Source organism: Schistocerca americana, chromosome 8 (assembly GCF_021461395.2).
Source record: "Schistocerca americana isolate TAMUIC-IGC-003095 chromosome 8, iqSchAmer2.1, whole genome shotgun sequence".
Lineage (NCBI taxonomy): Eukaryota > Metazoa > Arthropoda > Insecta > Orthoptera > Acrididae > Schistocerca > Schistocerca americana.
This window is the reverse complement of record NC_060126.1, coordinates 89,709,780-89,723,661: the sequence shown is the minus strand read 5'-3', so window position 1 is coordinate 89,723,661 and position 13,882 is coordinate 89,709,780. Positions and strand designations below refer to the sequence as shown.

General features: G+C 45.5%; 1 protein-coding gene across 1 annotated transcript; it reads right to left on the bottom strand.

The window, feature by feature from the left end:
- Nucleotides 1-12,996: 12,996 nt before the first annotated feature.
- LOC124545581 (MFS-type transporter clz9-like) lies at nt 12,997-13,602 on the bottom strand. Its single transcript, XM_047124529.1, has one exon. It carries the CDS (start codon nt 13,600-13,602, stop codon nt 12,997-12,999), a length of 606 nt encoding a protein of 201 aa, XP_046980485.1.
- Nucleotides 13,603-13,882: the final 280 nt, after the last annotated feature.

The window sequence follows — 13,882 nt, the reverse complement described above, 5'->3', positions numbered from 1 at the left end:
TCTTCTGTTTCTTGGAGTTGGAAAATTTTTTATCGCACTAATCTTCGCTTCTCTTGGAAGAATTCCTTTTGCATTAATCATATGTCCTAAGAATTTAATTCTCTGTAGAGAAAATTGGGATTTTTTTAGATTTGCAGTTATACCAGTTTGTTTGAACACAGCAAAAATCCTCCTAATAAGTTGTACATGTTCCTCCTAAGTTTTAGAGGCAATTAATAGATCGTCCACAAAAATTGTTATTCGTCTACGTAGTTCTGGTCCTAGGGCATAGTCCAACGCAGAAATAAAAACTCCAGAGCTGATATTGAGACCAAACGGAACGACCTTGAACTGATAGCTTCTCCCTCCATATATAAAAGCAGTATATTTTCTTGAGTCCTTGTCTAACTGGACTTGCCAGAACGAACTTCTCAAATCAATACTGGTTAAATAGGATACATCTTGAAATTTCTGTATTAACTCATCGATGTTCTCCGGATGTGTGCGCACAGGTACTATAATTTTGTTAATTTCCCTTGCGTCTAATACCAATCCTGGCTTTGGTACAACAAGCAACGGGGAACAATATGGGCTGTTCGACGGTTCAATAAGATTCCAGTTTAACATTTTTTGTATCTCTTCCTGAACTGGTTGTTTTAATCGCCAGGGAATGGGATAGTGTGTGCGGCAAAATGTCTAATGGAGCTTAACCTGTAATGTACAAACATATCCTCTAATAATTCCGGGCTTTTCATTGAAAACTGACTCATATTCTGTTAATATATTGAATAATTGTTCCCTCTGACTGTTAAAGCATCATCAAATATTGAGTACATTTGAATTAACAATTCTTGTGGGATCTTCCCTGGCATTCCGTTTGGCAAAGTATTGTGGCACCATATAGAGAAAGTTCTGGCTAGGAATGTATCGCAAATCATCATCATCTGCTCGTAGTCGAAAGCACACCACTCTTTGGATATGCTGTCTTCAAACTTGATCAAACATAGGTGCCCTGTATAATATATCTTCTCCACTCCACATATGTCTTTTTGGAATTCTTTCCAGCAGTTTTCAAATTGATCTGTCTCCTTCTCTCTGGATTTTTGGATTGATCTTCTCAATGTCATCCAGTCCCATGTATATCCTAATCTTTTCACGTCTGATTCTGATATCCCGTGTGAGATTGGCGGCATGACAGTGCCCAGTTTCTCATGAACTGTTTTGACATTGTTCAGGATTATTTTGTATGAATCTGTGTAGTGTCTCGCTGCCCATTGATTTGTAACCAAGTCATCTCTAAACAAAAGCTGGAGAATTTTCCCATAGAGGATCTCTGTGTCTTTTTTGATGAGGAATCTGTTTATTTTCAACCTTTTAAGATCTTTTATTGCTCTTTGCATATATGGAGGACTCCTAGATATGTCTTCCACGAGACACTTTCTGATCTCAGTTCTTATGGGGGATTGTAAATGAGCATCCGGGATCCTCGGATGCTTATCTCCTGAAGTGAGGTCCTCATATTCATTATCATCGTAGTTTTCTTCGAATATCATCCTTCTCCCCTTGGTTTTTCTAAAAATATGTCAATATCATTGTTCATGTTCAATTAAACACCTCGCAAATTGAAATTTGTTTTTTGTTCCTTAATTGTTAGGTAAACACTGTGGATCTTGATATCTATTAATGGTCACATTAAATTTAACTAAACCTGTAACCAAAAAGGATAAGGTGTCATTTTTTCTTAAATAATCAAATTAAGAATAGAGTTTCATATCAACAATGAGCCAGTGGCGGTTTACAAAGGAAAAGGAAACTCTGTTCTATGTCCAGTGTATGAAATCTCATCTCCTGATTATCAAAATATTGAGTAGGGTGATTAGATAAATTCAGTTCTGCTTCTCAATTTTCTTTCTCAAGCTTTTTACCTCTCTTGTAAGTGATGTAATCCTAGTCAATGCTGTATATATGGCCCCCTCCATTCTATCAATAGCACTAGCCATATGTTCAGGAGTGAACAAGGAATAATTGACTATGGGGACATGTGAAACCCTTTGGGCACCGAGTTGGGTAATAAGAGCAAACAGGGGGTTCTTCTTGACCTCTAATAACAAGAGGTTTCACTGTCTTCCCTTCTTTGTTGATTTTTTTGACTTTTCTCCTAATCCCCGATGATGTTGAAGGTTCATCGGAGTCCTGGATGCTGCTTAATTTAGCTGTAAAGTATCTGATCCCACCTTTCTGGAATTCCCCTGTTAGATCTTCAGAAGACACACCCCCGGGACCATGCGTCTGGGGCCCGAACCTAGTGCGGGAAGATTTCATTCTTTTGCTGCCCCTCTCATCATCTATGGGTGAATATCCTTTCCTCCTTTCTCTATCTTCCTGCCCAGTTCCATCCTGTGCTGCTGGGCTTATTGGAGCTTCCTTCTCTTGATGTTCCCCTATTGTTGGGGTCACTTGCTTGTCTTCTTGATCTCTCCGGTCATTCAGAGAAAGTCTCCTACATGTCTCTCTACTGCACCCTGTTTCTTCCTCTTCTGGAGCACCCACCCTTTCTGGTTCATCAGGATCATTCTCAGAGCTGGACTCTGATGGATCTTGGGGTTTGTCTTGATCTCTTGTTGATGGGAATTTTTCTCTCTCTTTCTGCTGCTTTCCCCGAGTCCTCGATTGTAGGGACATCCTATCTCCCTTCTCTTTCTCCTTGGTTGTTTCCTTTTCAAGGGACCCCTTTTCTCGGAGACGGGAGGTGTCAGTCTTAATTGTAACTTTCCTAGAAACTTTGGGAGGTGCTTGCGATTGTGATCTCTCAATCCTTGGCCGCGAGCCTGCACGTGTTGTGACACTTACTGATCTTTTGATGTTTGACATTTCTGGACATGCGTTGTACCTTTCCCTTTGGTTTTTCTAAATGTACAATTATTTGATCCTCAAAATTGTTAACATATGATCAAATTTCTGTAAATATCGAGGAGAGACCGCTGGAAGAGACATTACAGTGTCTTTTAGTTCTTCGTCATTTATTTAATTTATAGCGTACATAAACGTAATATACCTTGTTTCTCAGCTAATAACAGTTACTGTTGAAACAAAATTTGACCTAATGAACAAATCTGGGCCTGTCATCAAAAACATGCAAAAATATTCCTGTCGGACGAAAATCTTTTTAACAGAGATTACAAATGAAGTGTCCAGAACCTTCATGACAAGAGCAGGATTCATGCCACCACTCCTCGCACTTGAGACATTGAATCCAGTCTTCTGTTGGTGGATTATTGTATTCTTCAGGACAGCCTGGACAGTGAAAAGTTTGTGAATTTTGCCTAGACGTATTTAAGTTTTGCTTTCCTTTCTTTTTGTTTGCTTGATCAGAATCAAACAGTTTCCTCTTTGGTTTCTTCATTTCTTGTTCTGTTGATTGGTATTCCAGTTGCTTCTCGAATGGGGTCCCAGATACTATTTCTGACTTCTTTCCTTTCTTATCTCTTTTTTGGCAATCTTTTCTTCTTGGCAAAGGAATTATTTCTTTTGGGGAAACGTAGGTACTTGGTCCCGGTTGTGGTTCATTTGTAGACGTCTCTGAACTTTGGCTCTGGAGAGATCCAGTTTCAACTGTGGATGCATCATTAAATTTGTCACTTTGGTCTGCCTTGAACGTCTTTGTTACCTTCGTCATTGTGGCCGTCCTTTGATCAGCATTTCCAAACAATTCAGCGATACATTCTTGCGTAATTACATATCCAGGGTGGTTAATGAGCCACTGCTCGCATTCCTGTGAATAAAAGTCCTTCAGTGGCTTGTAAAAGCAGCGATCCAGTGGCTGCATTTTGTGGCTGCTGTGTGGAGGAATGGTAAGCACGTGAATGTTATGGTCCCTGCACTAAAGAACGGCGTTCAGACTCAAATGTGACGAGTGATTGTCCAAAATTAACAAGACTGGAGGGTCTTCTGTTGGCTGTGTATGTTTTCAAAATGTTGTAGCCGTGTGAGATACAAATCTGAGTTGATGTATCCATGTTCCGAACACATCATTAGCGACCCAGGAGGGGCACCGTTCTTCAAACTCTCCTTCATCCTTTTCCGAGGAAATATTATTCCTGGAGGGATCTAACTCCCCCCAGCTTCCATACTACATACAACCGTTGTAAGCTGACCTCTTTCTGCAGATGCTATTTTGCCTATGTGCTTCTTGCCGCATGTTGCAATCACTTTTGGAACTTTGTTAGGAATAGTTGTAATTCCTTACTCATCCATGTTATATATGCGATGAGGTTCAAATTTATATCTCTCCATCAGCGACGAAAGATTGTCAAATAAGATGCTCGTTTGCTGTTTTTTTCTTTTCTGTGTGTGTGTGTGTGTGTGTGTGTGTGTGTGTGTGTGTTCACCACGTGGTGAATTGGGTCACACATTTATGGTTTCAAAGCACAAATACAAGAAGCGTTTCTTTTCTTAGGGAACGACTATAAAATGAATTTGTCACTACAACGGAAAACTAAATCACCATGGCAGAAACCTTCCGATAATTCAAGGTACACGTGGTCCGTTAAGAATTAAACCATTACATAAGTTCACCGAGCGAGGTGGCGCAGTGGTTAGCACACTGGACTCGCATTCGGGAGGACGACGGTTCAATCCCGTCTCCAGCCATCCTGATTTAGGTTTTCCGTGATTTCCCTAAATCGTTTCAGGCAAATGCCGGGATGGTTCCTTTGAAAGGGCACGACCGACTTCCTTCCCCATCCTTCCCTAACCCGAGCTTGCGCTCCGTCTCTAATGACCTCGTTGTCGACGGGACGTTAAACACTAACCACCACCACCACCACCACTATTACAAAAGTTCGCCTTAATTCACGAAAATCCGATGTTTCAACGTATTTATCCCGCACAAAACAGATTAAATTAGCACTGGAAAAACCTATCGGTATGCAGTAGGAAGCGGAAACGTACATGGTTTACCAAACCCCAAGTACAATACGAACACAAGCATATACTATTACCAAGAAACCATAAAAAATAGAAAAAAAATAAAACCACTCACGCAAACCAAACTAGTCTCACATTGGCACGAGATACAAGTTCACTTGCTGTTCCTAATCATGTTCAATAGTGGATGCTCCACACGACGATGTCCCAAAGGAGCAAAGCCAATTTCCTCCACAACTATTTTCAAACACGATCATGACCTATTATTAACCAATTGTACCACAGTCCGAGCAGAAATTTGTAAGGTTTCAGTTAGGCTGAACGACTCAAATATTCCAACGAATTTAACATAGGAAAATCGCGATTAACCCTACCTCCTACTTTGTCATTAGTACTAGAAGCCTTACTTAGGAGCTGCGAACCGTACTCACCAACAGCCTGGAGAAGAGCGCCTGCTCTGCACAAAGCTCCTAGCAAACCCTGGCTGAGACGGAAGCGACCAGAGGGATCATTTCCGCCTCCAACCTGACAAACACACAAATCTCGGGACAAAAGGGATGAACGTCGGATGAACCTGTTTTCTCAGGTAAGCAATTCTAAGTTGGTGAGCCTGTGAACCCTGGCCTGCTCCCAGCAGACGACAACCAACTAGCTTCCACCACAAAATAAGCCCGAAAAGATATGTAAAACACTCATTCACTCACATTCAACTACACATAAGGTAACATAACGGAGGGGCATGATAAATATGGCTGATGATTTCACGTAGAACATAAAATTAGAATACAATACATTGAAATGTTAGTGCAAGGCACCATTTGCTTGCATTTTACGTTGGATATATAGTGAATTACTTTCAGTTCCACTGTTCAGTCTTTCTGGGAGAGTTAATAAGCAAAATCGCAATCGCGCAGTGGATCAAATGAGACGTAACTGAATCATATGAGACAAATATGTATGAAAGACTCGACAGAGACGTTTCAAATGCAGCACCAAATGACATTCATTCTTCCTCTTCACTTGACATAGGTTATTTTGTGTACTCTCATCAAGAGATACGCTATCAGTTCACCGCAGCAGACTATGCGAATACGTAGAAATGTTGGTCGCTAGTGTAAACAGGAATGCGAACAACGAACAATGCTGCCAACCTGTTGAGGGAACAAGTTGCACACAATGTTCCGAACAAAAACATGTTCTGAGCTCAATGTAAACGCGCCTTTACAGATTCAGTTCCTATATTTGTTGGCACTGGCTCAACTTCCGACAAAAAAGCACAGTCGGGGAATGCAGACATATTCAGTGGAATTATTCCGCATGCCTTGAAGCCACTTGTACCATTTTCGACGGTGGCTGATTTAGCCCACGCTGAATTGAGCAGTTTTCCAAACTGAAGAATGTTTATTTTCCTCCCTGGATTATTTATCAAGGAATTGTTGCAAGCCTTGTAAAAATAAGAAACTTCCTGGCAGATTAAAACTGTGTGCCCGACCGAGACTCGAACTCAGGACTTTGCCTTTCGCGGGCAAGTGCTCTACCATCTGAGCTACCGAAGCACGACTCACGCCCGGTACTCACAGCTTTACTTCTGCCAGTATCTCGTCTCCTACCTTCGTAAAAATAGTTTTTCAGTGACTTGAAAAATGTTTGATCCAACAGTTGCAACCAGTGGGCTGTATGTGGAGGTAGACTCATTAAAAGAATCCCATGTTCCTCTGCAAACTCTTAAGTTTCGAAACAGCTTGTGTGATCGTGTGTCCATCAAGTATTAACAGTACTTTTCCTGCTGGTTTCCTGGGGGTGAAATGGAAAAACGTGTTATTCGATCAATTTTTAAAATATTAATGTAATTTCCACGGTGACTTAAGCTATATTTAATTGTGGCCCATCTCTCCCTAATTAAAATGCATGGTCAATCACTCACAAATAGAACTGGACCATCTATCCCGATTGTCTAGGCGAGATGGACCACCCCGATTCCAGTCTGCAGTTTTAGAGCTCGGTGGCCAATTTTGGTTAGGTACATGCCAACACATTGTCAAGCTTTTAGTAATAAAACTGCAGGAATACTGTGCCATATTACTAAAAGAACGTAATTGCATGATAAAACTTTTCATCTTACAAAAACAGAAAATGTGAGTAAGCTCTTTGTTGAACGAACGTCGAGCAAAAGTGTTGTTGTCATTATCGTCTTCGTTCAGGAGAAAAATCACAAGTGAACGGTGCTGGTCTCTAGCGGTGCATTCACGAAATACGTCGCTGGTCCGTCTCACCCAGTGGTCCAACTCATCCCGAGTTACCCTATTGTTCCGACATTTTCACTCCCACTTTGTTGAGGTCGTCACCAGACACATTCACGCTGTAATTGTCTTTGCCTATGAGAAAGTTCAGTACGCGAAAGTGGGCTGAGAATTTTATCACCAGCGGCGCCGGCGCGCGTCGCTGGTGTGGAGGTAGCGCCAGTTCCTGCTCCTCCTGAATCACTGAGTGCGTCACAGCTGTTGCTGGTGCCTACAGGTGCTGCTGCCGGCTGTTTCGTGGCTTTCGCTGTCTTCTTAGCTGCAGTGAAGCCGTCGTTGTCCACCTTGCTCTGTCTGCATCTCCTCGTCTTCACTCTCGGTGTCATTGCCGAGAGAGGCAGCAGATGCATGCGGCAAAAGTCCGACGGGGAGCTGGAGTGCTCCGTCGCTGTCCTGCTGCGTGATGGTGACGTCCGCAGGCGTATCCATCGGCTGCTGCTCCGATTCACGACACTCGCGAGTGATCTTTAGCACTGACTCACCGACGCGGAAAGCGTGAACACTGTTTGTGTCACTACCCTCGACGCTCGTTGGGGGAGGGGTACTAACAGAGACCCTCGGTAGCGCCCCTGGCGTACTCGACTCGACTCGACCCTAGTAGCGTGGAGGGACGCGGCCCTGTCCACCAGAGCAGTCGTACGCATGTTAGCGGGCTCGGGAGCGGAGCGCTCGGCGCGTGCGTCCGTCTCGCTCGGCATCGCTAACTCGAGTGATGAGCGTCTCTGCTGAATCTCACTTCGCATGATGGTGTTATGTTCTTCATAAGGGGACACTACTGTAGTGTGGCTGAAGTACTAGTAGAATTTCTCTACCGTGCCTTCAAAATGTAGGATTTCAGTGTCCTTTTCGATTCTTCTTAGTGTTAAGTTTCTGGTTTTCTAGGTTGCCCTGCTTCGTGGGCGTAGTAGATGATGATGCTTGCTGCGGTTTTTTTTTCCGCAGCAGTATTGTCTTGGTGCTACTTCTCACGTAGCGTTGAGTGTTAATCAGGCATGGCGGCATCGTCTGCTGGCCGTCTCAGCAGGCCCGGCCAGCGAAGTGTGCGTCGCCAGTGTGAACGTTGTCCCAAGTTCCTTATAAGCAGGTTGTCTGACGCCCCCGTTTTGTTGTAAAAGTTTGTGGCCGCTTCTTCGAGCCTCCTGCGAAGCGGAACCATGTCGGCGACCACGTGAGTGTCCTCCGTCGGGAAGTCCCGTGGGAGGTGAAGAGCTAACCTGATCGCCCTGTTCTGCAGTTTTTGCAGCCGCTCCAGGTTTGTTTGCGCCGTGTTGCCCCACACTACCTCCGCGTATTCGAGGAGAGGTCGAATTACTGACTTATATAGTGTGAGGCCGACGCGGGTAGGCAGCGTCGTAGTGGGGTTTAGCAGTGGGTAGAGGAGTGCTTTGCCCCTGATGCTCTCCACGTGTGGCCTCCAGGTGAGGTGGCGGTCCAATGTGACGCCCAGGTACTTTGCAATTCCGCTCCACGGGACCGGGACGCCTCGGACCGAGACTGTAGACGCGTCGTCCTTGAAGTGCCTCGTCGCTATGATGATTGCTTGTGCGTTTTCGCCATTGTAAGGAAGACGCCATTTTTTCGCCCAGTCAGTGAGGGCGTCGGTGGCCGTCTGGAGTTTGCGCTGCAACGCCTCCACGCATCTCCTGCGGCTGTATATGGCTGTGTCGTCCGCATACAGGGCCAGGTGGGCTGTGCACGGTGGGTCGGCTGTGTACAGCGAGTAGAGCGTCGGCCCAACGACCGAGCCTTGTGGTACACCCGCGAATATACGACGCTCCGTGGAGATTCCACTGTCCGCTCTGACGTGGAACGTTGTGCTCTCGAGGTAGCTCTGTAAGAGCTTCACGTGCGACACCGGGACGCCCAGGTCAAATAGTTTGAACAGGAGGCCCCGATGCCACACGGAGTCGAAGGCACGCGACAAGTCGGGCAGGAGAGCGCCGAAATACTCGCTTCGATCGATGGCACCGAACGCCTCCTCTGTTAGGCGCAGCAGCTGGTGCGTCGTGGCGTGTTGACTCCTGAAGCCAAACTGTTCGTTTGGTAGGATCTCTTCCGCCTCGGTCTGCGCCCGCAGGCGGACCAGATACAGGCGTTCGAATACTTTCGATAGTGCCGGAAGCAGGCTGATTGGCCTTTAGTTCTTCGTGCTTCTGATGTCCTTCCCTGGCTTGGGAAGGGCTGCTATTTCAGCATGCTTCCAGCACGATGGGAACTGTTTGCTGAGCAGCACCTGGTTGAAGATTGACGCGAGGACGTCGGCTGCCACGTCCGGTAGCTGCTTCAGCATTACGTTCGTTACGTCATCTGGTCCGCCTGCTTTTTTACCATTTAGGTGGCGTAGTTGCAGCTTAACTTCGTCGGATGAGATCGGCGTAATGGCGTCTTCTGCTTCGTCATTTCCCGCGTCGAGGAAGACAGGGAGGCGCTCTTCTACCAGCTGGATGTGGGCGGCGTCTACTGGGTCGTTGATCGGCGTGAAATTCGCGGCGAACGTGTCCTCTGCCTTCGCGTTCGGCTCGCTCAAGAATTCAGCTCCCACTTGAAGCGGCGGAATTTCCTGCATACGGCGTAGGTAGCCTTTTACAGCTCTCCAGGCCGAGCCGTCTTCGATGTTTTTTAGTTGCGCTGTCTTGTGCGCCCACTCCTGGTTTTGGTGTGCGTCTACGTCGGCCCTACGTGGCTGCACATTCTGTTCAGCTCTCGTTTTGTGGCTGGGTTCCTTGTCCTTTTGCCACTCACGCTGTAGGCGGTTCTTCTGCACGATAATCTCTCGGATGTGCCGTGGCAGAGGGTGTGGCCGGCAGTCGATGTTGTCATCGTCTCTGACCGGCGTGGCAGCGGACGCGGCGTCAACTATCGACTGTCTGATGTGCTGAAGTGCTGCGTCTGCTCCGTGTTCCGCCGCGTCCGGTGTGGCCTCAAGGGGTTCGGCGACGGCGTTGCGGAACTCGTCCCAGCTGATATTGCGAATGTCGGGACCTCTCCGCTGTCTTGGAAGAGCGTCGGCGTCGAGGTCAAATATGACCGGTACGTGGTCGGAGGACATCTTTGGCCGCGTGCTGGCCGTGACGTGCAGGCGGGCGCCCTTCATGATCATGATGTCCGGGATATCCGGGTGGCCCCGGTTTCGTGGATAGATTGTCGGGTCGTGAGGGCCAGTGACAACTTCTTCGTGTCGTTCTGCGACTTGTAGTAGTCGACGTCTCCTTGCCTTGGTCGTCCTGCTATTCTATACCGCGTGTTTTGTGTTGAAGCCTCCCCCAAGTATGATTTTGCCGGGGAGAGACAACAACTTGTTGAAGCTGCCAGGTAGTAGTGCTCTTCTAGGCGGTCTGTAGACAGCGACGAATGTGATGGTGCCGTGTGCCGTTTCCACTCATAAGGCAGTCGCTTCCGCTGTTGCGGGATCAGGTGTTTGGGCGCGATGGTGCCGAAGAGTCCTCCGTACGTACACGGCTGTACCGCCTCTATGTGTTGGCGTAGAAAACTACGAATGCTACAGGGACGACAGGCCGACTCGGATGCCAGGTTTAAGCCACGTTTCTGTGACGAGACATACATCTATGTTTTCGTCTCTGATGAGGTGACGGAATTCGCATGCTTGCTTCTTGAGCCTCTCGGCGTTGAAGACGCAGACTTTTATTCCCCTTAGCGTTTCAGACATGATGGATGCTGCATGGTTGGATGGCGGATGCAACCCTCTTCACTACGGCCAAAAGCTCTTACATTTGCTGCATCATCTACCCCATGCAGCAGAATATCCTTTCTACGCGGTCGGCGTTGCCGCTGACATCATACACTTTGAATGTGTCGTGCGTTCAGTGTCTTCTTTCCACTGTAAAAACTCATCTTCATTTGAGAACTGCAGATCTTCGGAATTAACTTGAATTTGATGAGCAGTTTGTAAATGATCTATCCAACCTCGTTTGGAACTACTTTCAAATGGGCACGATGTACACTTGAAGAACAACCCCGCTTCCTGCAAACCATGAATATTTCGTTGGAGGCTATACAAATTATTTTTAAGAGAAAAGTTTTGTCGCACACGTAGCACTGATAAGAAGCTACAGTAACTTTAGTGGCAACAGGCAGCTCCTGTTGATGGTTTTTGCAAACATGCTGACTGAGATTCTTTCTGTAATTATACTCTTGCCCACACACTTTGCATTTAAAAGCACTCATTTTCTTAAGACAAACGCTACACCGTAATCACAATCAGTAAAAAAAGACGCACAACAAAATACCACGCGCACTGCGCACTCACAATGATTTAAAAACAAGCGACGCACAAAACCAAAATAGCACGTGGACTCCGCACTAACAAAATCAACTACTGCAAATAAAGAAAACAGCAACACCACGCGGGCCTCAATCGGTAAATGCAGGAACTGTTTCCGGTCCTCCTTTGCGAGGGAACTGTAGGGGGTGGGGTGAGGTCCCGTTCGTGAGCGATCTATAGGGCGTGGGGTGAGGAGCCGTCGTGAGCGAGCTATAGGGGGTGGGGTGAGTGTCGCAGGGAGGTAGAGTGGGGGGGATCCTTGCTGGGATCTTCGCAGGTTTTAACGTTTGCTCATACCAGCTGGGATGAAGTGGATGGAGTCTGTTGGTACTGTTCTTGGGTCCCCAGCCGGGTGCAGTCGTTTCCAAACCACGATATTTCGACAGCGTTTCTTGCCGTCATCTTCAGGCGATACCTACAGATTGAGCGTCTCCCACACACACACAACGCATAAGGAACGTGTACCAAATAAGGCCCACCTAACGTTTAGGATTTTCGTATTCAGTATGTGTAAGTGGTAAGATTCCGAGATCGTACGTGCATCATCCTACAACTATATTGAGTTCGAAAATAAATGAACATTAAAAGTTTATTTAAATAATATCATCATATTAAAGAAAATGTTTAATCCTTGCAAGTGGTCCTTGTTGTAAGTTTATTTTAGAAATAAGTGGAATGAGATGATACGTAGACCTTTATAATTACTTGTTTTTACAAACGCTTCATACAGAACTGTAGGTTCCTATTGCTTATTAGCTCTTCAGATTTTTACATTCAATCAGCAATCAAAATTGTTCTGACAGCAGTAATTTTCCTTATCGTAATAGGAACAATAATTCTAATCCTTACAATTTCAGTGAACACATGAATAATGATTTGTGAAACTGGTTTGGCTCATTTAAATCATTTTTTACAGGTGGGGCACAGGAAAATAGCACTTTGTCTTTTCGTGTCAACCCTACATAATCTTCATGCACATATTTCATACATTTTCTGCAAAGTCTCATGTCGAATATCCTGTCTTCACAGCATACGTGACAAAACCAGCCAACCTCTTGCAAAACTTTCTTAGAGGCAGAACTACTGCTTGCTTCAGTGGAGTCTTTATTTTTGCCTTTTTTCTTCTGAATATTCATTACTGAGGGTGAAATTTTTTGGCGACGTGAATCTGCCTTAGACCCAGTACTTTCGTTGGTGTTTGGTTTTTCTTCTTCAGCTTTGGGGTTTGCAAAATTTCCTTGAAAGAACACTCTAGACTTCAGGTGCGTCACTATCTTCGAGACTGAAGTCACTTGAACTATCCTTTACTGAATATGCCTCGCTTTCTGATGAACTGGAATCAATGGACTGGCGCCCCTTTTTGCGGTAAGCCTTTGGGACTGATTGAGTCTCTGGCAGTTTCCCTGTTTCAGGGGCAATTGTCATGTCCTCTTCTAGGTCAGGACGCTCTGATGGACGAGAGGGAGCAAATGCAGTGTATGGGTTTCGTGCAGCAGGGATTTATCCTTTTCACCCAGAAGCTATTCCAGACATGACATTTACTGGGGATGCTGCTTTTGGCCACACCTTGCTGAAGATTTTTCCAAAAACACGTTTATTAATTGCTCTGTTTTCTTCCCTTTCATGTGTAGACCAGTACAGCTGAACTTCGTCATCCCAGTAAGACTCAAACGGCTTGAATACTGATTTATCCATGGGTTGCAGCTCATGTGTTGTGTTGGTGGGCAAGCAGTAAAGTCTGATATTGTGCTCTTCAGCAACGTCGCAAATTTTCGGGTCCAAATGTGACGATGCTCCATCAAATATCAAAATAACATCTTTTGCAGGCTTGTATTTGGCAAAATGATGTATCCATTTGATGAATGTCGCAGTATTCATTGAGCCCTTATCTGTCATTTCTACTGCAGTCCCAGGTGGCAAATAGTCTCCCCATTCTGGCTTGCGTCGCTTTCCTTTGAAAAGTATCATAGGAGGAATAACCTGTCCAATTGCATTCCCACGTGAGACAATGGTAACATTTTCCCAATGTTCTGGGGCAACAAAGCGTTTCACACCTTTCTTGGCTAAAACATCAGGAGACTCGTGGAGTGCCAGGCGACATCCATTTTCGTCCATATTGTAGATAAGGTGAGGATTGTCAAATACCTCCAATTCGGACAAGACCGTTTTCAGTTTCTGAAAATGATCATTTACAATAATCTTGTTCAGTTTTGCAGCTCTTCCTGGATTCAAGTGTTGTGCCTCCCTTCTTGCAATGTCTGGGTGTCTCTGTAGGAAGAGCTTAAGCCACTTGCGTCCAGCCAATCTCTTCGTCTCATTAAGAGGATTCTGCACACTATTCTTTTCACAATATACATATACACATTTTCTGAGCACTTTTGTTGTAATTGGATAC